This window comes from Salvia hispanica, chromosome 1 (assembly GCF_023119035.1).
Source record: "Salvia hispanica cultivar TCC Black 2014 chromosome 1, UniMelb_Shisp_WGS_1.0, whole genome shotgun sequence".
In the NCBI taxonomy this organism is placed as follows: domain Eukaryota; kingdom Viridiplantae; phylum Streptophyta; class Magnoliopsida; order Lamiales; family Lamiaceae; genus Salvia; species Salvia hispanica.
The window spans coordinates 11,671,567-11,693,279 of NC_062965.1; the positions used below are offsets into that span (position 1 = coordinate 11,671,567).

The following is a 21,713-nucleotide window of genomic DNA, read 5'->3' on the forward strand; positions in this document are numbered from 1 at the left end:
GAATAAAATAGAGAAGAGCCTTATCTACATTATTCTCTTTTTTACTTTATTATTTCTCCACTTTAACTATTTATTATCATTTTTACAAAACGAGTGCAGAAAAGTCAATGAGACTGCTAAAGCGGGACGGAGGGAGTACATATCAAAATGGCCAACTGGATAGTCTCCCCCCACATGATAAATCTACATCAACACTATAGAGCCTAACGTTAGCAAGCACTTATCTTGATTGGAGTCAAATTAGCAGTCTATGACTTCTGGAGAAGCTAGAGGTTCTCAAGTTGAAAGATAAGGATTCGTGGGACGGATTAGGGAAACAAAGGACGGAGGTTTTTGCACTCTTAAAGTCTTGCACATTGGAGAAATTGACTTAGAGATTTGGTTATCTTCCGCCCGTCACTTTCCTGAACTTAGAACACTTAAGTTGCGCAACTGCGATCAACTTCAAAGAGTGTCGATTCAACTAGCTGGCATACCAAGCCTCTGACGGTTGGAATTGTGTGAAACTATGCTTGCCACAGACTCTGTGAAGAGATTTCTCGAGGAAAAGCAAAGGCTTCTTGAATGCAAAGATTTGTTCAAGCTTTCCTTTTACGTGAAGGATTTGATAATATCCTTGTGATTTGTCTTCCTTATTTATCATATGCCCATTTGTTTAGTATATATTCTTTCAAATTATCTTTTGTAATTAGCTCCATAATTAGTGGGATTTGTTGTAGTATTGAATTGTATATAATTGTGCTCTTTTCAGCATACAAATATGAGAGAAAATAAATCGCGGGTAACACCAGCCCTTGGGGTATTGCTGGAACGACAACTCCTTGACGTTGTCCATGGTCTGGCTGCTAGTCATCGAGCGGACGTTGTTCACGTAGATGCCGGTGAACCTAGATACGGTGTCCCTTATCTGGTCCGCATGGGGGATATTGTGTTTCGCCGGTATTCAGGGAATCGCTATCGTGATTCATTATATGTAGAGAGAAATGTGTATGAAAGGTGTGAATAAAATGAACTATAGTGAGCCGTATATATAGAGAATTGAAATAATAAAATTTAAATAAAATAAAATGCGGACAACGGTCTCTGGTCGGTCGCTAGGCGTGCAATAGGCACCGAGCGACCGCCGAGTGGCGCTCGACATTGCCCTCCTATCTATCGTGCCCCTCCCCCTCCCTTGTAACGTCTTGGACGACACAATAGGGCCGTCCCCTGTGAGAATGCTGATAGTCGTTATATATGCCTTGAAATGTGATGATTTAAGTGATTTGTCTGTGTGTGGATAAGAATGTGTCTTAAAGTTATAAATTATTGAATGCATGATTTTGGGTATGAAAATAGGACGTAGGACATATTGTGAGAAGGAATATGCTTATAAGAAAAGAATAAGTGTAAATAAATAATATTGATTAATTGAATAAATTAAGTGAATATATGGAAATACTCCCTCCGTCCCACATTAGGAGTGCCATTTAGTTATGACACGAGTTTTTAAAAAATTGGTGGAGTGTGTAATTAATAAAGTGAGATGGTGGAGTGTGTAATAAATTAAGTGAGTTAGGTTGAAGGTGGGTCCCTTTTTGACTTTTTGATTTTTTATTTTTGTTTTGGTTTATTTTAATGTAGATATTGACATTTTGATGTAATTTTGATGAACAATGGGGTAAAATTGTATGACCAAATATGAGAAATTCTAAATGTGACTCTTAAACTGAAATGGAGTTTTTAAAGAAGATATAAAACTACTTGATTTAATGTTAATCAATAGAATTATGACGATTTCTGGTACAAAATATTGGGAACATGCTAAGATATGGTATAATAATAACATTGTGTAATGATGATTATGTGATACTCACGAATAATTGAGAACTAAATGAAATGAATATATTTATATGAATTTGGCAATATTAGGACACATAATTAAATGAAATGAAATTTTTTATGTGAATTTGGCAATATTAGGACACATAATAAAAATAAATAGTGATTTCGGAATATATGAAGCTATATTATATGATGGTGTGACCCAATAATAACAAAAGCTAATACTGAGGAAACTAAAGAATATAGGAAACTATGTTTATTAGAATAATGAAAGAGCGTAAATAAAGAAAATATGTAAGTCAAGAAACTAGAAAAGAATTACTGCAAACTAAGAAATAATCAATATAATAATTGTTATAAACCTTTGTCTTTTCTTAAAAGGTTGAATTATGTAACGAGGGTATTGCTATTAATGTAATTGTTATAAACCCTTGTCTTTTCTTAAAAGGTTGAATTCTGCAGTGAGGGTATTGCTATTGAGCTTCGAGCTCACTCCCCCTCTTCTTCCACCCTCCAGGTTAAGTGTAGAGTTTTTATAAGAGTAGTGCAACGGTTGCATCCTCAATGAGTCACTAGTCGATTGTGGAAGTTAGAAATGGTGACATGTTATGCATAAAGTCTTGATAGTCTAATTTCACTGCAAAGTCTAATAGGTAATGTTTAATTTTTTAAAATAAAATTTTTACGAGTGCTTGCGATACCAAATAGTGATATTACTTATTCGGTGGGTTCACCTATCGAGTAACAGGGGTTACATTTTTTTGTCGAAATAATACTCCCTCCGTCCCACTTTAGGAGTCACGGTTTATCATTTTTGGGTGTCCCACTTTAGGAGTCTCGGTTGGAATATTCCATAAATGATATTAGGCCCCACATTCCACTAACCTTTTCCCACTCACATTTTATTATAAAACTATTATAAAATAGTAGGACTCACATTCCACTATTTTTTTTAACCTTTCCTTTACATTTCTTAATACCCGTGCCGAACTCAACCAGAACTCCTGAAGTGGGACGGAGGGAGTAATTTATATTTCCTTCTTACACAGTGTAGTAGTATGTGGGAATGATATCAAAAAAGTTTATGAATAGTTACACAGCATTCTCTTGACTGAAATTTTTTCTATGACAAGAGTTATGTTCTCCATGGAAAGTTGTTACCAAGAAATCAATGAGAAAAAAGTCACACTTTCAGTAGGAGTGCATTTTGTTTCTCTGCAATTGATCACTATGGTGTGGAAATTTGATGTGAGAAGTTTAGCACCCTAAGCCTGTATTATTCATAGAGCCAATTCTACATTCCAAGGTCAAATTCAGATGGTGTAGCTGTTACATATAAATGCATAGATCCAGGAACACTAAAACATGTGAAATCAAAAGGTGAAGACGTTAGATGTTCCAACATGTGGATTAGGCTGTTGACTATAACTATATAGTAGTTGTTGCTTAGTAAACACCATACATATAACTGTCGTAGAGCATTATGTGCTTGAAAACTAGTTCATACGATATGTTAAAAGCGATTCCTACCCCTGCCCCTGCCCCGATGATTCGCCCCCTCCACCTCATATGGTTCCTGTCGAAGAGAAAAATAAACATGTCACACAAGATTTTCTTTTCACTACAACACTTAAGTTTCATGTAATATTATTTTACCTTCTTCTAGGATCATTCACCAAACTCATTGTTGATAGTTGCGTTGCTAGATCTGTACTAGAGTAGTCGCTTCTAGAATTAGCTTGATCGACTGGCCATGTCTTTGGCAGGACTAGTCCTCTGCATCACATATAGTCAGCCATACATGAGATAACATAGCAACGCGTAGCAGGTACACGGTATAGGGTTTAGGGAAGTCGGAGTTACCCTTCTGATTCCGTGTACAGACAACGGTTCATTTGATTGACAGTGTAGTTCCCAACAAGAGCATCGAATTTCTTGACCACTTCTACTACATGGGATACCGGTTGAATATCGAGGACTTTGATCACTTGTGTGTCTGTAGAGTTCTCCCTCAGAATGTCGATAGTCCAAAACAGCCTCACTGGTCCCTTCACAACATCCTGATGCAGCAACCGAGACGAGGGCTCTTCATTACAGACACCAGCTGCATCCTCGCGCTGCTGGCGCCACCCATTTGAGAGCTTCTTTAGTAGAGAAGTCGCCTCCTTCAGAATTTCTGGGCTGCAGTGTGTCGTTATAGACTCGTGGAATTCAGCGCTGAAGCAAACCTGAAGATAAATGAATGACGGAATGAACTATATGTAGATCATAGATGGAATAGGCAATATTTATTAGAAGTAGATAGCAGACCTTCCACTTAGCATCTTTGAATATTATAGATTCGGGTGCGAACAAGGACCTCAGCTGACCGAGGTCGATCAAGACGTTGCAGATGTCATGACATAAGTTTTTGTCCTCAAAGGCATCATGATAGCAGCCGCGGGTCTTGGCATCTGCGACTAGCCTCCCCCAAACAGAGCCACTGTTCTCCAACGTTGCAGCGTTGCCCAGGATCCACAAACAATATCTAGAGAGGAATATGTGATTATATGAAACTTGAGCATGATTGAATCAGAGCTATTGATACTTGAAAATTGATAGATACCTTGCTCTAGTCAAGGCTACATTAGTTCTTTGAAGATTCTCAAGAAATCCAATCGAACCATTCCCGTTGCAGCGAACAGTAGAGATTATTATTATGTCTTCCTCACCACCTTGAAAGCCATCAACTGATCGAACATTTACAGAGAACTTATCTTTGGCATCAGAGCTGTAGGTCTTCCCTAGAGCATCTTGAATCGCAAAAACTTGAGCTTTGTACGGTGAGATGCAGCCTACGCGAACCTTCTCCTTTATTTTCATAGATTCTACCAAACAAAGTAGAAGTTAGAGTTTAAATCATCTACTATTATTCTCAAAGTAGAAAAAGCAAGATTCTACCTTTGTGTAGTTTAGACACTATATGAGCTGCCACAGAAACTTCAACAATGTTTTTTCAACTATACCTAGCATCGAATTCCTCCCTACCGTTCGTCACATTTATGAATGAATATGATCCAAATAACTCCTCCTTGAGGAACTGTCTATCATGTGTTCTCAATGTAACATTCCTGCCATTCATGATTTGATTTCCATAGAATTCCTTATTTGGAAATAAGCTAATAGAAGGATGCATTCTGTATTGAACACTAAGCAAGTGTTTGCTGTGGCCTAATAGCACAAGCCTCTCAAATAAACCCCTCCCAAATCTAGCTTTCTCACAAACCTGTCAATTCAAACAAAGTATTAATGTAAAAGAAAATAACTGGATGTATAGATTTTTTACAAGCTTAAGAGGATTGCGAACCTCGCTTATAACCATTGCCGGGAGCTGCTTCTCATCGCCGACCAGTATGGCATGGCGGAGCCCGGGAATCTGCAGAGTGATTGTGGATTCACATTCTTTAACTTGTGCAGCTTCGTCAATTATCGCCAGCTCAAATGGCGCTGTTTCACGCATCTTGGCCGAGCTTGAAACCGTGCAAAAGATCAAGCGGGAATTATGCAAGCAAAACTTTCTGACCTCGCGACGCTCTAAAAACTTAGGTAATTCCATTCCACAAAGCAATTTCAGTAGTTCCAAACACTCGAGCCTAATCCTAGATAAATCACATTGGTTCTTTCCCATTAAAGCTCCCTTTGACCACTTGTTGCCACCAAGGGTATGTTCAATGGTTTGAATCAAAAAGAGAAGTTTAATCATCTTCATCACCTCATCCAATGGAAGACATGATGTAGGCATATGAGTGTACAACAATTCTGTACTAACAACAATTCTAGCACAGATACTAGAGAACTCCATTGCAAAAAATTCCTCGAAAGTCAATGGAACGATCTCTTCATCGTTGGTTGCTCTCTTAGAGCCCTCACCATCACCATCACCATAACACTTGGATTTGCTTCTCTCTAGAGAACTCACCTTCTTCATCTTTTTCTCCTTCTCCTTCTTCTTCATCTTCTTCTTCTTGTTATTCTTCCCGTTCTCCTTTGCATTTTCAGCTACTAACTTCTTCATAAAGTCGTTTATCGACTTCCCTTGGAACCTCCCATTCTCAACAAGATCATCTCCACTCTTATTATTATTGTTGTTTTCGTCACCATCACTTTCAGCGTCTTTGCGCTTGAATTGCTCCAAGTATCGTTGATAAGGAATGTCAGGGTATTCAAGCAGGCGAATCATCTTGTTAATGCTACCTCTCCATCCAGATTCCGGGTAGAAGCAATACAGCAGTGCAGAGATACGATAGTCAAGAAAGACGTCATGAACATCTTCATGATCAACAATGTTCATTCTGTTCATGTTTCCAGACAAAACCACATCACCTAATCCATAGGTATTATGCTCCAGCGTCCCGTTCAGACAGCTCCTCAGGCACTTGGCGACTCCTAAAATGGCCACATTGGTGGGAGCACACGTGACCGTCCTGCACTTCATCTTGAACAAGGAAAACAGCAGCGAAGCAGTTGTCTTCGTTTTGCTCGTTCCAGGAGGACCCCATATCAGCTTAACACTATTCTGATGATTGCATTCCCTCAATGCAATGCATTGCAAGATAGCATCCCTTTGAGAATCATCAAGCCCTAATGACTTGATAGCTTTCCTTGACTCAGACACATCAACACTCTCCATCTTTTCAGAACAAACACTACAATTCTCCTCCATCTGCAAAACATATTCAAAACACAATAAAGAATCAAAGATGATCAACATAGTTATTGTGTCCATAAACATGAAATGTTGGAGGAATCATACAGATGGATCAAATGTGAGAAGAGAGTCTAGGATGGCCGTATTTGTTCCTTCCCCCGGATGCAAAGAGCTCCATATCCGTAGATTTGTAGTCAAATTTGTAAGACAGACAGCAAACATTTTGTGTCCATTTCCTTCAGCGCCACGCTCGCCATCTGAATTAATGAGTTTGGAACATAAGATTGTAATCTTGTTGGTGGCTTCATCCCTCATGCCTCGAACCAACGCAAAATGATACGATACCATACGCCCATGCAAATCATCTATACACTCTGGCCTAACTTCTGCTAATGCCATCAAGTCACCCTTTTCCGGTTCATACACTTGTTCAAACCGTTCTACATCCATCAAGTACGATAAGTAATCCGGATCCTTAAAGCCCGTGTCCTCTTCAAGGCTAAGTATCGGTACAACGGGTGCAGAGTGCAAATTGGTCATACTCGAGCGTAGATCAGCATGTGTTTCTTCAATAAGTGGGTAAATGAATGAGTTCATGTAATAGTCTAGTGATGAGAATGTATCTTCAATTTGATTAACCTACATTGCAAAATATATAAATGGAAATATCCAAAATACTAAAATTGGAAAAAATATGAGCAAGTATGGATGACTTACATAATACTTGTAAAGATTGTTGTTCATTATGCCATATATAGACCAAGAAAAAACATGGCCAATCAAGCCTCCAGGTCCTTTATTCTTTCTCGAAGAGTTCATCTTCTCCCTCTTTTATTATCTTCTTCCCTTGAGGATACAAAGTAATTTCATCATCTAAAACCCTACTTTAGTTACTTTGTTTGGGAATAAAAAGAAAGAGGTCTAATCATCAAGTGAAAATCCATAGAAGAGCATTCAAAGTGATACATATTTAAAGCATAATTAACTTGTAAAAGTAAATTTTACTACCTATTTTTAGAAAGAAGGCGTGAGTTCGTGGCGGTATCACTCCACTTCCAAAACAAAAATATGTAGAGGGCAGGTGATAGTGATGGACTGATGGTAGTGATGATGGAAGATGGAGATTTGTTTGTCGTAAATTTCATATGTTTTGGCCTTTGGGACTCTTCGTCTACTTGGAATATTATTTTTTTATCGTGTTAAGAACAATTATGTAGGTCTCTTCGTAACTCGTGAGTATTATTACTACTTCCAACTGGATGTGTTAATTAAAAGAGAATAACGTGTACTACCACATATTTCTTCATGCGATCCATTTTTAGAAAATAAAAATCTAATCTTACTTTATTCTCCACTTATTACATTTTCTATTTACTATTACCTTCGTCCCACATTAAGTGTCACATTTAGCGTGAGAACGAATTTGAAGAAATGTAAAAAAATTGGATTGAATACGTTAGTAGATTATAATTCTCACTTATATATATTAATTTTATAATAAAATTTGAGTAGAATTGGTTGGTGGAATGTGAGATCTACTTACCATTTATGATAAAAATGAAATATGACTCTTATTATGGGACGGGCCGAAATGGCAAAATGTGACACTTATTGCGGGACGGAGGTAGTACTTTTTTATTTTTCTCTCTCTTATACTTTACTCTTTCTACTTTAACTCTTTAAATATCAATTCATTAAATCTCGTGTTCAAAATATATGTTTCGCTTATTTTGGGACGGAAGGAGTAGTATAAGTATTTTTATGTTTCTTATTTTATCTTCCCTCCCACTTTTTCTTTCTACTCCTACATTTTTTCACTTATAGTCCCTCCATCCCACTATAAGTGAGACGTTTTAATTTGGACGTTGTTTTGCAAAAATAATTGTAATGAATAGTTAGAGTGGAGAGAAAGTAAAGTAAGTTAGAGAAAAATGTATATACGACTCTCTTCTATAAAACTCCATTTGTTCCATAGTAGTGGAGACATTTTCTTCCGATATAGATTAAAGTGAGTTAAGTAAAAAGAAGTAGGGGTGAGCAAAAAAACCGAAAACCGAATATCCGAACCGAACCAAACCAAAATTTTGAAATTCGGTTCAGTTTTTTCGGTTTTTCGGTTTGGTTTGGTTCGGCCAGAAACAAAATCGAAAAACCGAATTATATTTTAAATATAATATTATATATATATATAATATATATTCTTTTAATATATTTTTATATAATATGGATTATACATATTCTATTAATTTTATATTATATATATCTATATTCTATTAGTATATACTCCCTCTATCCCACTAGAAATGCAACGTTTCCTTTTTGGGTTGTCCCATTAAAAATGAAACGTTTCTTAAAATAGAAATAACTTTATCTCTACTTTTCTCTCTCTCTTACTTTACTCCCTCTTCTTTAACTCACAAAACAACACTACATAAAATCATGTGCCGAAAAGCAAACGTTTCATATTTATTGGGACGAAGGGAGTATAAAATAAAATAAATTATATATTTATTAAGTGTAGTGATAAAATGTAAACTTATATATTGTACAAACTCAAAACTCTTCAACACAACTTCAACACAGTTTCAATACAATATCAACACAAGTGTAAAATTTCATTTTAATGTCAACACAGTATCAAGACAGCATCAATCATTGACTACCGTTTAAACTCTGTTGACATTTTCCTCTTGATACTTTTTTGTGATCTGTTGACATTTTTCAATGGTCCAGCTCATAGTTTTGAGTTTGTACAATATTTAGAGTTTTCATTTTATCACATTTCTATATATTAATATATACTATTTTTTCGTTTTTTTTTATTTCGGTTTTTCCGGTTTGGTTTTTTAAGTTCGATTTTTTATTTTTCGGTTTTCGGTTTTTCAGTTCTGTTCGGTTCCAATTTTAGCCTAAATTCGATTTTTTGGGTTCCGTTCAGTTTGGGCGAAAAACCGAACCAAAACCCGAATACACACTCCTAAAAAGAAGAATAAAGTAGGAAATAAAAAAGGTAGAGAGAATAAAGTTAGAGAAAGTAAAGTAAGTAAGCAGAAATATGTTGACTTTTACTAAAAAAATAAGAGGGAACATCTTTTTTGGTCCACGAACTTTGTCAAAGTATCATTTTAGGTCCGTGAACTTTGAAAATATCATTTGTGGTCCATCAACGATGAGTTAATATCAATAGAAGTACTCCACTTTTTTACTATTTTCATGTTTTTCCCGACGAAAATATCCTCAATACCTTGAAGGGTGTATATTTTTACAAAACTTATCATGCACTCATATTTTTTATAAATATCTTTACTATATATTTTTGACGAATTTTCTAAATATAATTTGACCTTCAATATTATCACTTAATTTCTTGACATGCAAGATAGGTTCGTTCTTTAACTTTTTATAATTAAATAATTTTGAGGTATGGATACTCGTAAAAATTAATGTCACAAACAATAGGCGATCTTGAAGAATTATTTAATTATAAAAACTTGAAGAACAAACTTTTCTTGCATGTCATAAAATTAAGTGATAATATTGAAACTCAAATTATATTTAGAAAATTCATCAAAAATATACTCCTTCCGTCCCTCAAAATTTGTCACATATTTCCTTTTTCGTCCATCCCTAAAAATTTGTCACATTTCACTTTTACCATTTTTGGTAGTTGACCTTACATTCCACTAACTCTTTTACACTCACATTTTATTATAAAACTAATATATAAAAGTAGGACCCACATGCCACCAACTTTTTCAACTCATTTCTATTACATTTCTTAAAACCCGTGCCGAGTCAAATGGTGACGAATTATTAGGACGGAGGGAGTATAGTAAAGATATTTATAAAAAATATGAGTATGTGATAAGTTTAGTAAAAGTATACACCCTTCAAGGTATTGAGGGTATTTTCGTCCAAAAAAACTTGAAAATAATAAAAAAATTACTTCGATTAATATTAACTCATAGTTGATGGACATCAAATGCTATTTTCAAAGTTCACGGACCTAAAATGATATACTACTTTGACAAAGTTCATGACTATAAAAGATGTTCCCTCAAAAAATAAATGATTCCACCATTATGGAACGGAGGAAATATTTTCTATGTTACTTTACTCTTTCTCCACTCTAATTATTTATTATCATCTTCACAAAATAATACTAGCTAAAAGGAAACACCACACTTAGAGTGGGATAGAAAAAGTAGTACTACTTCATCCTTTCTTTATTTTACCACTATATAAAAATTTATCCTTTCTTTATTTTACCACTATATAAAAAATTTTGCTTTAAAATATGTGTTAAAAAATGTCACATACGCCCCCTAAAAGTATACAAGATCTCGTTTTCCATAATATTCATTTCGAAGAGGAGTTTTCAACTATCTAATGCATCAACAAGTAATACCAATAAGAATCACTTATTACATGCACAAACATAAGTGATGTACTATGTGTATGTGTAGTAGGGGGATCCTATTACATGCACAAACATAAGTGATGTACTATGTGTATGTGTAGTAGGGGGATTCTTAAGAAAGTAATCCCTATCTCATAATAGATGTCATACTTTCTTTTTTAGTTTTTTTCACAAAAGATATCACATTTTCTTTTTTGAAAAAAATTCTCTTGCACATTAATATATTTCCACTCAACACACAAAACAACATCTCCTAAAATCGTGTGTCACTTCTCAAGTGTGTCATGTACTATGAGACGGAGGGAGTACAATATACTGGTGAATAATACAGGTGGCATTTCCGTAGTTAGTCACCAAATTAGGGGCGTATCCAAACAAGTTTCCTGCAACCATTCAAATCGACATTAATGTATCAGCTTTACATTTATCAATCTTAAAGATCCGTACATGTCAAATGTGATAGATTTCTGCCCAATTTACGTCCCAAGATATTCGCCGTTAAATTATTACCACGTTTCTTTCATTTGTATCCCTCCAATAGATATTTTCCAAGTCCCATCAAAATGTTTACTTTTAAAATATAATGCCAATTTTTATATAGAGAAAAAAGCATTTTTAGTTGAGCGCATGAAGAACTAAAAAAGTATTGTTAGTCAATAAATAGTATCATCCCAAAGAGAAAAAAAATCCTAAAATCTGAAAAATTAAACTACATAATTAATACTCCTTTCGTCCCAAGATATTAGACCCATTTTTTCTGGGCACATAAATTTAGGAGGTGTTGTTTAGTGGTGTAAGTGGAGTTGGTAGTAAAGTAAATTTTTACCATAAATAGAAATGGTTCAAATATGTTGGGACATCTCAAAGTAGTATATGAGTCTAATATCTTGGGACGGAGGAGTACCTAATTTTTTAATTTTGCACAAAAATGATACTCCCTCCGTCCCGCAAAGATTGTCCCACTTTGACCGGGCACGAGTTTTAAGAAATGTAATAGAAAGTGAGTTGAAAAAGTTAGTGGAATGTGGGTCCTACTTTTATATATTAGTTTTATAATAAATGTGAATAAGAATGAGTTAGTGGAATATGAGGTCCACTATAAAAAAATGATAAAAAGTGAAATGGGACAAACTTTGTGGGACAGACCGAAATCGAAAAATGGGACAATCTTTATGGGACAGAGGGAGTAGTACATGATTTTTGTTTTATACTCTCTCAATCCCCATCTAAGCGAGACGTTTCTATTTTGGTACCTCGTGATAAAATTGACCATAGGTTCTAAACATGTGATTTTTGGGCTATGTAGGGTAGGTTCTAAACATGTGATTTTTGGGCTATGTAGGGTATTTTTGGAAATTTAAATTAAATGGTACTCCTTCCGTTTTATGTTAATAAAAATGTTTTTTTCGGCACAAATATTAAGAATAGTTTGTTAAGTAGACAGTGCATAAAGTAATTTAGAAATTACTGAAAATTAATTTTTGTTAGTAGCTTTCGCAGTTAAGGAAAAAAGTAAAATTTAAAACGAGCTTATGTACAATGCATAATATAAATTGTTATGCTGCAAATATTATTGTGAATGAAATAATATAATACGATAATAATATTAATTAAAGAAATAATATAATGTATATAAAAAATATTGGAAAAAAAATAATTCAGGAAATATGATATGGAAGCAATCGGATTTTTTAACGGCAATATTGTAGCATCATATAAATAGGATATATGAAACTTGTCATATGATGCGGTGAAAGAACTGATGCTAAGATTATACCGGTGTGCATGCCAACTGGCTAGGAGGGTATCTAGACTTAGTTGTGTCATTGGGTCTATATCTTTCTTCCCTATCAAAAACCTCAACTCACACTACGGGCTAGTATAATGGAATAAATGATCGATCCCACATAGATGGATGTAGGCGTAATTCACTTGCGACGACATTCTGGAAGTGTTGTTTGCTACCACGCTTTTGGGGTTGAGTTAAACTAGACGGGAAACTGAAATGGAACATATACCTATCATGACCAGTAGGTCACTAATTGCTACTTGCCAAGTGTGTACGTGAACGGGAATACTAGACTTGTGTGCATGTGAAAAGTGTAAACTTACTAAAAGGAATGTGATCAAATGAAAACTCTAAATATTGTACAAACTCAAAACTATGATCTGGGCCATTGGAAAATGTTAACAGATCACAAAAAAGCATCAACAGGAAAATGTCAACAGAATTTCAGCGGTAGTCAATGATTGATGTTGTGTTGATATTGTGTTGGCATTAAAATCTTGAAATTTTACACTGTGTTGATATTGTATTGAAACAGTGATGAAGCTGTGTTGAAGAGTTTTGAGTTTGTATAATATATAAGTTTGCATTTTATCACTACCCCTTACTAAAAATGGATAGACAAAAGTAAAAGAGAATAAATGCCGGCTAACTAACTACCTAAACATGCAAAAAGGCTAAAAAGTGAAAGGACAAAAGGTAAAAACAACAAAGTTGGTCCCAACTTAGATTGTACTATTGTCTTCTTTACCAAGCAATGAAAATGATTATAAATTCTGAACTCTATTGATGAATGCTTGGAATCAAACTCAAACAACTCGGATTTAACTCAAAATCAAGTCACTAAATCTAGATCTAGGCGAGAAATTAAACTACGACAGCTAAATCTTGCAAAAAGCAACAAATACCTATCCTGACTAACATGCAAGATGGTGGAAACTAAACAAATACAAATATAATGCATTCTTTGAAAACTAAACTGATTTAAACTATTGAATACTTGAGAAATCACCATATCTAGTCAACTAAGCAGCAAGAATTCCAACAGTAAGTTAAACACGAGATAAAATCAACATAAACTTCATTGCAACCGAAAATTAAACCCAAGGATGTTCAAAACAAGGTAGTAACTACGATAAACTTCGGATGCAAAAACAACAAAGTACTTAAACTTGGAAACGATGAGCTCCTAAGAGCGATAGAATTGAAGAAACTTTTGAATCTACGTTGACAAACTGGCTGGAACGGACGATGGACTCTCTCTCTGGCAGGTGGCGGGAAGCTTTAAGTGAAAAACTAATTAAAGCGAGCTGTGAGAGTGAAGTGGAGCTAATCTCCAAAGTGTGTCCTTGATAGGATAAACCTCCTATCGGGCTGATCGACGTCTGTAGATCGGCGATCAATAAATATCTGTCGCGGGCGAGTGCTCGACTCGCCCGTTGGGCAAGACGGTTTTCTCACTTTGGAGAAGAGAATGAACGATAATATTGATATTGATATTCTTCATTGATTTCTCAAATGATTACAATAGCTCCTATTTATAATGCTAATAACTAACTTAATGAACAAGAAAACAAAGATATGGAAAAGATATGCAAATCCTAATTTATCTAACTAATAATGCTCGTATCAGTCCTCTTTCCTCAATGTTAATCTTCTATTTATAGGGTGGTTTGTCCCAATCCCTAGGGCTGCTCCTTCTCTCGCATTTTCGATACTGCCCCTTCTAGATAGGTAATCATTTGTAGCAATCCATTCCATCTCTCATGCCCAAGCTCTATAGCATGCATCTTGATCAGTATTGCACCCTTCCTGCGTCCTTTTATCAACAATTTTATCAACAATTTTTACATATATTATCCAGTTAAACATGTTATCCTGACCAGTAACCAAGATCTATAACGAAACTTATTAGTTATCACCGTACGAGAAAGAGTAAATGGCGTGTATTTAGGGATTGAAAAATAACTGAACAGACTATTATATCTACTAAAGTTTAACTAATATGAGTATATTTTAATAAAGATATATTTTAAGTCATTGAACCATACTTAACTTTTATTTTAAAAATTAAAAAACTTTGCCTACAAATTGGGCACACCAATTAAATAAATAAAAAAAGAATCAGGGAAGAAGAAGAGAAGAAAAAGTGACTAGATTTTTATAATATCATTTTAGGTTCTTTTACGATGTATGTCCAAAAATGTCTTTCATGGCCAAAAATGTGAAAATGTGTTTTTTGGATGACCTATTGGGACGAAAATTATCATAACCAAAAATGTGACTTTTAGGTAAAAAACGATAGTATTAAACAAAGACCAGATAATATTTTTATGCAAAAGTGAAAGATCAAATACTATTTATGTTGTTTACTCAATAAAAAAATACATACTCTTGTGTGACAGACTAAAATAAAAAGAGTGAATACTCTTATAGGATTAATGAAATATAATATTAATAAAAAACGGAGAGATAGAAAATAAGTAATAAAAAAATTATTAAACATTATTTCATGGATGAATGAATACTTATGTATTTTGGTACACACAAATATTTTGGGACTCTTATTTCGACACTCTTCATTTACTAATGTTATGTATTCGGACTTTTACATAGTATATTAAAATTAGTTTCAAAAAATTCAAGCACGATATTGCCCGGACAATCTTCCAGGACAATCCTATGATAGGAATTTACGTGTTGCGCTCACAAAGGGCTCGAAAAAATCTGACGAGCCTTATGCAATATGTGCTCAATGTGTTCTCCGTATTTCTGTTTTACCAAGAACTTTTGTCTTAAAGCATTAGCAATCCGGGGCCGATCAACCGAGCCCATGGTCGGCCCCTCATTATGGCTTTGTGGCTTTGGCCGATCCAATAGGGTCAATCAATAGCCCCCATTGTGGTGATATGTCTGATGATTGGCCCTACGATCGAATTTTTACTTTTCAATTTATTTTTTTTACCCTTTATATAAACCTTCATACCACATTCTTTACATTCATTCCTCTTTTCACTCTATATGGTGATGCTTGAGTCATTATCTTCTAGGTTTTGATCTGTGTTTTTTTAATTTGTTTTTTCTTATTTTTTTTTAAATGTGGGATTTCTTTTTTTAATTAAGTATGTTTTTTATAATTTATTTATCTTGAATTTATTTTTATTTGTCATTTTATTGCATTTTATTTTATACCAACAATTAAAATTGAAATATATAAATATTGATAATATAGAAATGAAATGGAAAGTGTGATAGGTCTTTAAGATAGACCTTTCCATTGCAGTGATATAGACCCTTAAAAATAAGGGGGGTAAAAATCTGATGTGAAAAAAAAAAGAGCCCTCCATTGCTAATGCTCTAGTACCCAACTATTTTGGTGCCTGGGAAAGACCATTTTCTCTAGTGAATTTGTAAAGGCCTCAATATTTGTGGAGTGCTGAACATAATTTCAAAAATTGTCCAGAATTGCAATGTGTTCCCTGAAAATCTTAATTGCTGTGTTGAAAGGTTAAACCAAGCTAGCTCATGGGTTTTCACATGAAATTCCTAAGTTTTGGTGTAAAAATTTAACCCATAATATATCAACATTCATATTGGAATAGCAGAAACAAATCAATTTACATTTTCAAAAGTAGGTGCAATCTTGAACTCAAAATCCTTACCAACTTGAACATAGAGAGCTTCTTTTAACCTCATCACTTCCTCAACATCATTGCTGCTAGTTTCATGGCTAGATCACCGCATGCATCGGTGTCACGGGTCAGATCCTTGTATGCGTTGTAATAACATCCGCGGCTCTTGGCATCCATGACTAGTTTCTGCCAAACACAGCCGCTCCTCAACAGAGTTTCACCATCGCCTAGTATCACCAGACAGTACCTCGCTCGAGTCAAGGCTACGTTAGCCCTCTGCCGATTATCAAGAAACCCAACCAACCCCCTCCCATTGCTCCTAACCGTGGAGATTATGATCACATCTTCCTCTCCTCCTTGAAATCCATCCACAGACCTCACTCTCACTGAGAATTCTGCATCTGCATCACTGCTGTAGGCCTTCCCTAGTGCCTCCTCCATTGCGTTAACTTGAGCTTTATACGGAGATATACAGCCAATCCCCACCCTTTCCTTCGACTTCACACATTCTACCAAAAAAATACAAAACATAAGCAATAGTCCATTATAAGCAACTTTAAATAAATGTTGATATTAGTCATGATACCTTTATGGATTTTGGATACTAATTGAAGAACCATAGACACCTCTGCATTGTTCATAAGGCTACGCCTCTTATCGAATTCCTCTCTCCCATTTGCTACATTGATGAATGAATATGAGCCATAGCCTTCTCTCTCAAAGAAGCTTCTGTTATAGCCACTTTCCATGACATTACTCCCATTCTTGATCTTGTTTCCATAAAATTCTTGATTTGGAAAAAAGCTTATGGATGGGTGCATTCGGTACTGCACATTGAGGAGATGCTTGCTGTGCCCCAACGTCACAAGCCTCTCGAATAAGCTTCTCCCGAAACCCGCCTTTTGGCACTTCTGTCAAGAAACAAAACAAGATCATGTTAGTGACTAAAACAAGGTCATACCACCTCTGCATATTGTGTGTAAGTTGGGGCAAGTTTCAACCTTGCTTATGACCATCGCAGGGAGCTGTTTCTCGTCTCCAACTAGTATGGCATGGTGCAGCCCCGGAAGCTGCAGGGGGATTGTAGACTCACATTCCTTGACCTGTGCAGCTTCATCTATGATCAACAGCTCAAATGGTGTCATTTCCTTGATGCGGTGCAGCTTCGCGGAGCTTGAGACGGTGCAGAAGATTAAGCAAGCATTTTTGAGACAGAACTCCTTGATGGTGTCATATTCTTCCAATTCTGGGAGTGATATATTGTAAGTGAAGGATTTTACTAGTTCCAAACACTTGTTTTTGGACTTGCAGAAACCTTCATTTTGCAAAAATTGCTGCTTCTGATGCAGAAATGTTCTTAGTGTTTGGAGAACATCACAAACTCTCATCATCTTCTCTTGCATTTCGAAACGAAGCAAAGAAGTAGGTAAGTGGGTTATCAACCCTGTTATACAACTGACTAATCGGGTTTTAACAGAAACGAATTTAGTTTCGAAGAACTCCTCCAATGTCCACACATCAGTGCTGTTGTCATTGTTCTTGTGTCTATTCTTGTTAAACAATCCAATCAAAGCAGCTTCTAAGGATAGACCTGTTGCGTCGTCATTCCTTTTAACTTGCTCCAAGTAGCGTTCATACGCTCCTTGAGGGTCCTGAAGGATGGAGATCATGTCATTTGCAACGCTCTTCCACCCGGTGACAGGAGCAAGGAGACGTCCCAGCTCAGAAATCCGAAGATCAAGAAACACATCATGAAGCTCTTGATGCTCGTCAATCTTCATCCTCTGACTATTTCCAAACAAAACTACATCTCCCAACCCATAGGCCTCGTGCTCGAGTTTCTCACTCATACAACTCATCAACCTCTTGACCACTCCCAAAATGGCAACATTTGTGGGAGCACATGTCACAGTCCTACACTTCAACTTCATAAGTGTGTATACTAGAGAAGAAATGGTCTTTGTCTTCCCCGTCCCCGGAGGGCCCCATATCATCTTCACACTGTTCCTGTGGCTGCATTCTGTTAGCGCAACGCAGTTTGAAACTGCAGCCTTCTGTGAAGCATCAAGCCCGAATGAGGTGATAATCTCCCTCGAATTCGCCATTTTGGCGCTCTCAACTCTCTTGGAGCTGCAAACATCACAATTCTCTTCTACCTGCAAAAAGCATAAACAAATTCAGTTGAATGTCACAGAGCAACAAGAATGAAAGAAGCAAATATCTTACAGATGGACTAATTGAAAGCACAGAAGCGAAGATGCTCGTGTTCGCTTCTATGGGCGTATGCAACGCACCCCAAATCCGATCATTGGTGTTCAGGTTTGCTAGACAGACAACAAAGAGCTTATCTCCATTTTTGCTGTTCTCAAACAAGACTGGCTTCGAAAACACGACCCGTATCATGACAGATGCGTCATCAGATGCATGTGTGACTACTGCGAGAGTGAACGGTGATTTAGGCCTAACCAAATCACTAACACACTTAGGCCTAATATCTGATAATGCAACCAAATCCAAAAACTGAGGTTCATATAGTTTTGGTGAATGCATCTCCCCTGCTTTCAACGTTACGTCGTATAGCAAGATATGATCATCTGGATTAGTCGATTTCTTGACATTGTAGACCTCGCGCGAGGGAGCAGAGTGCAATGCAGTCACATTTGAAAGAATAGCAGCATGCGTTTCTTCAATGAGGGGTATTGTAAATGACTTCAAGTAATGATCCACAGATTCAAATGTAGTTGGGATTTTATCAACCTACAATGAAATACTACTACTTATTACATAGTATCTTAAATTTGGGAAAAACAAGAATGCAAGAACAATGATGATACCTTATCTTTGTAAAGATCCTTGTTGATTATGTCAGAAATGGACCATGAAAATATGAAATCAGTTAACTGTGTGGAGGCCATGATCTTCCCTTTTGTTGTTGATCTTTCTATACAAACAATCAACAAAATATATAAATGCCTAATCCATTCTACAAACCATGTTTTAGTTATAGAAAAAAGAAAAGATGATCATATGAATTCCCATGTCAATTAAATTGGTGAAAAATACAGAAAAAAAATACACATGCATGTTAAATTCATGAACAACAAAGAAGAGAAGACTTACAAGTGATACAAGCTCGTTTTCAGTTCTCTCTTGCAATTCAAATAAGAGGATTTGGATCTATACCCTTGAAGCAAGAAAGAGTAAAAACGACTTGAAAAATCAAAGTCTTGTTGTCAACTAGTAGTTCTTTTAGGTGGGTAATTTGGTCACTCACGACTTGAATAAAGTAGATAGTACAATGATTAATCTTCATTTCCATTCTTTTTTCAGAATCTTAGCACGTAAGAAAGAATGTGGTGTCTTTTTTTCCTAATGCCTTTTCCTTCCTTACATTTAGCACAACATTCTTTTTTGATGCGTTTCTTCCTTTTTTATACTTCCATTTCTTTGGTAATTAAATTTTTATTTAGTTTTTTATTATATTTTTGTAACAACAAAACAAAAGTTAGTTTAATAAAATTTGCATAATACTAGTAGTATTTTTTAATACACCAAAAATGGTAAAAAGAGAAATGTAACAAATTTTGTGAGACGGACAGAAATGGAAAAATGTGACAAAATTTCAGAGACGAAGGGAGTAATAAAATTTTGATTTTGTTACTTAAACGATGTCTGGTGCCCGAAATCCATCATACACCATGGTAAAAACTATTTGTGTATGATCTCTCGCCACCCCGTTTCGCAAGTACCATGCGAATTTCATATCATTTCTACATAGTTGACGTTTTGGCCATTTTCGACATGTCGTTGTCACCTGATGGAATTGCATCATAGTCGTGTCGATTTCTTTTTCGGTCATCCCACTGAAATTTGGTTGTATTCATTTTTTTTAGCCAAAAACAATAGTTCCTTATACTTTATTTTTATTCATTTATCTACTACGTTCCTTCTTCAAAGTGAGGCAAAATCAGGAGAGTCTATAATCAAACTCATATGAAAATTTGTTTAAGCAATTAATTACTATATGTTCTTGATTACATTATGTTTATTTTACAATCGCCAAAGTGAGGTAAAATAATAAGAGTTTGTAATCAAATTAAGTAAAATCTGCTTAAGCAATTAATCACTGTACATTCTTGATTATATTATGTGTATTTTGCAATCACCAAAGTGAGGTAAAATAAGAAGAGTTTATAATCAAGTTAATATGAAAATCTATGTATGCAATTAATCATCATGCTTGTTGTGGCTATTCATTATCTAAATAGTTTGTTTGTCATAAAAGGTCTAGACTCCCAAAGAAAATTGTCTTTGCGACATAATGAACACTAATGGAGTTAATAATTTAAATTGGTGTCGATTACCCAAAGGTAACGCCAATTTATTATTACTCAATTATTGAACTAAGATATGGATATTAAAAGCATGTTTTTTATTATTGTTTGAAGACTACCCAAAATAGTTTTCATAATTGCCTCGTGATATGAGTTTTCAAATTAATGTTTGTGATATTATTCAAAGCTTTATATGTGAGCATTCATTCTCTTATTTTTTTCCTATAATGTAAAACATTTTTTTCTACTAGTATGTTTACCTCAAACGTTCCCCAACTTAATGGAACTAACTTCTCTGGATGAAAAGAGAAACTTAAGTTCACTCTTGGAGTAATGGACTTGGACCTAACACTGTTGAATGATAAGTCAATGATCTTATGATCAAAGTAGTTTGATTGATTGCCCATAATACTTGGGAAAAATCTAACAGGACTAAGTTTACAGTTCATTAGAATGTTCGTTGCAGATAAAGTTTCTCAACGACTGATATTGCAAAAGAAAGTTTGCAGAATGTTGAGGATCGCTTCACAACTGCATATAAGTCAATTGCAGGAAAACTTATGAAGGATCTGATTATGAGCATGCAATATGATGGTTCTTGGACTATGTACGAGCATGTGATGGACATAAATAACATCTCTTCTAAGCTGGAAAAAATTACGATTATAGGTGGATAAGGATTTCCTTGTCCAATTCATCCTAACTTCTTTATATCCTCAGACCATTCCAAATTGATTCACTATAAAAGATTAGTGGACTCTTAAAGAATTGAGAAACGTATTGGTTGTAGCACCCGCTTCTTTTATTATCTTTTCATATATGTTAACGTCGAACTAGAAATCTATCGTTCTCTTGTTTCGTGAAAATAAATGGAACTCGAGCCTTTGATGAACTTAATAGTGTTAATTGCAAAGTAAAAAGTTAAAGAAATAATCAAACGAACTAAACCAACTAATGTACGTTGCGGAATAAAAAGGAATGCTATTCAAGTGTTCCCGAAAGAAAAGGTCCACATAATGCCCAAAATTTT

The 21,713-nt window shown here is 35.2% G+C and overlaps 1 protein-coding gene and 1 pseudogene across 1 annotated transcript; both read right to left on the reverse strand.

The window, feature by feature from the left end:
• Positions 1 to 3,118: 3,118 nt before the first annotated feature.
• On the reverse strand, positions 3,119 to 7,255 carry LOC125187063 (annotated as a pseudogene).
• An 8,937-nt stretch (positions 7,256 to 16,192) lies between these two features.
• LOC125217911 (helicase sen1-like) lies at positions 16,193 to 19,606 on the reverse strand. The gene is made up of 6 exons (XM_048119488.1): positions 19,470 to 19,606; positions 19,184 to 19,290; positions 18,576 to 19,106; positions 17,351 to 18,505; positions 16,936 to 17,260; positions 16,193 to 16,858 (listed from the first exon to the last, which is right to left on the reverse strand). The coding sequence occupies exons 2-6, from the start codon at positions 19,262 to 19,264 to the stop codon at positions 16,413 to 16,415; spliced, it is 2,538 nt and encodes an 845-aa protein (XP_047975445.1). The 5' UTR covers positions 19,265 to 19,290; positions 19,470 to 19,606; the 3' UTR covers positions 16,193 to 16,412.
• Between the last annotated feature and the right edge of the window lie 2,107 nt (positions 19,607 to 21,713).

Coding starts and splice junctions, on each gene's coding strand:
- LOC125217911 (XM_048119488.1), bottom strand. CDS start 19,264: ATGGCCTCCACACAGTTAACTGATTTCATATTTTCATGGTCCATTTCT. Junction 18,506..18,575: donor TGCTTTCAATTAGTCCATCT/GTAAGATATTTG, acceptor TGCTTTTTGCAG/GTAGAAGAGAATTGTGATGT. Junction 16,859..16,935: donor AGTATCCAAAATCCATAAAG/GTATCATGACTA, acceptor TTTTTTTGGTAG/AATGTGTGAAGTCGAAGGAA.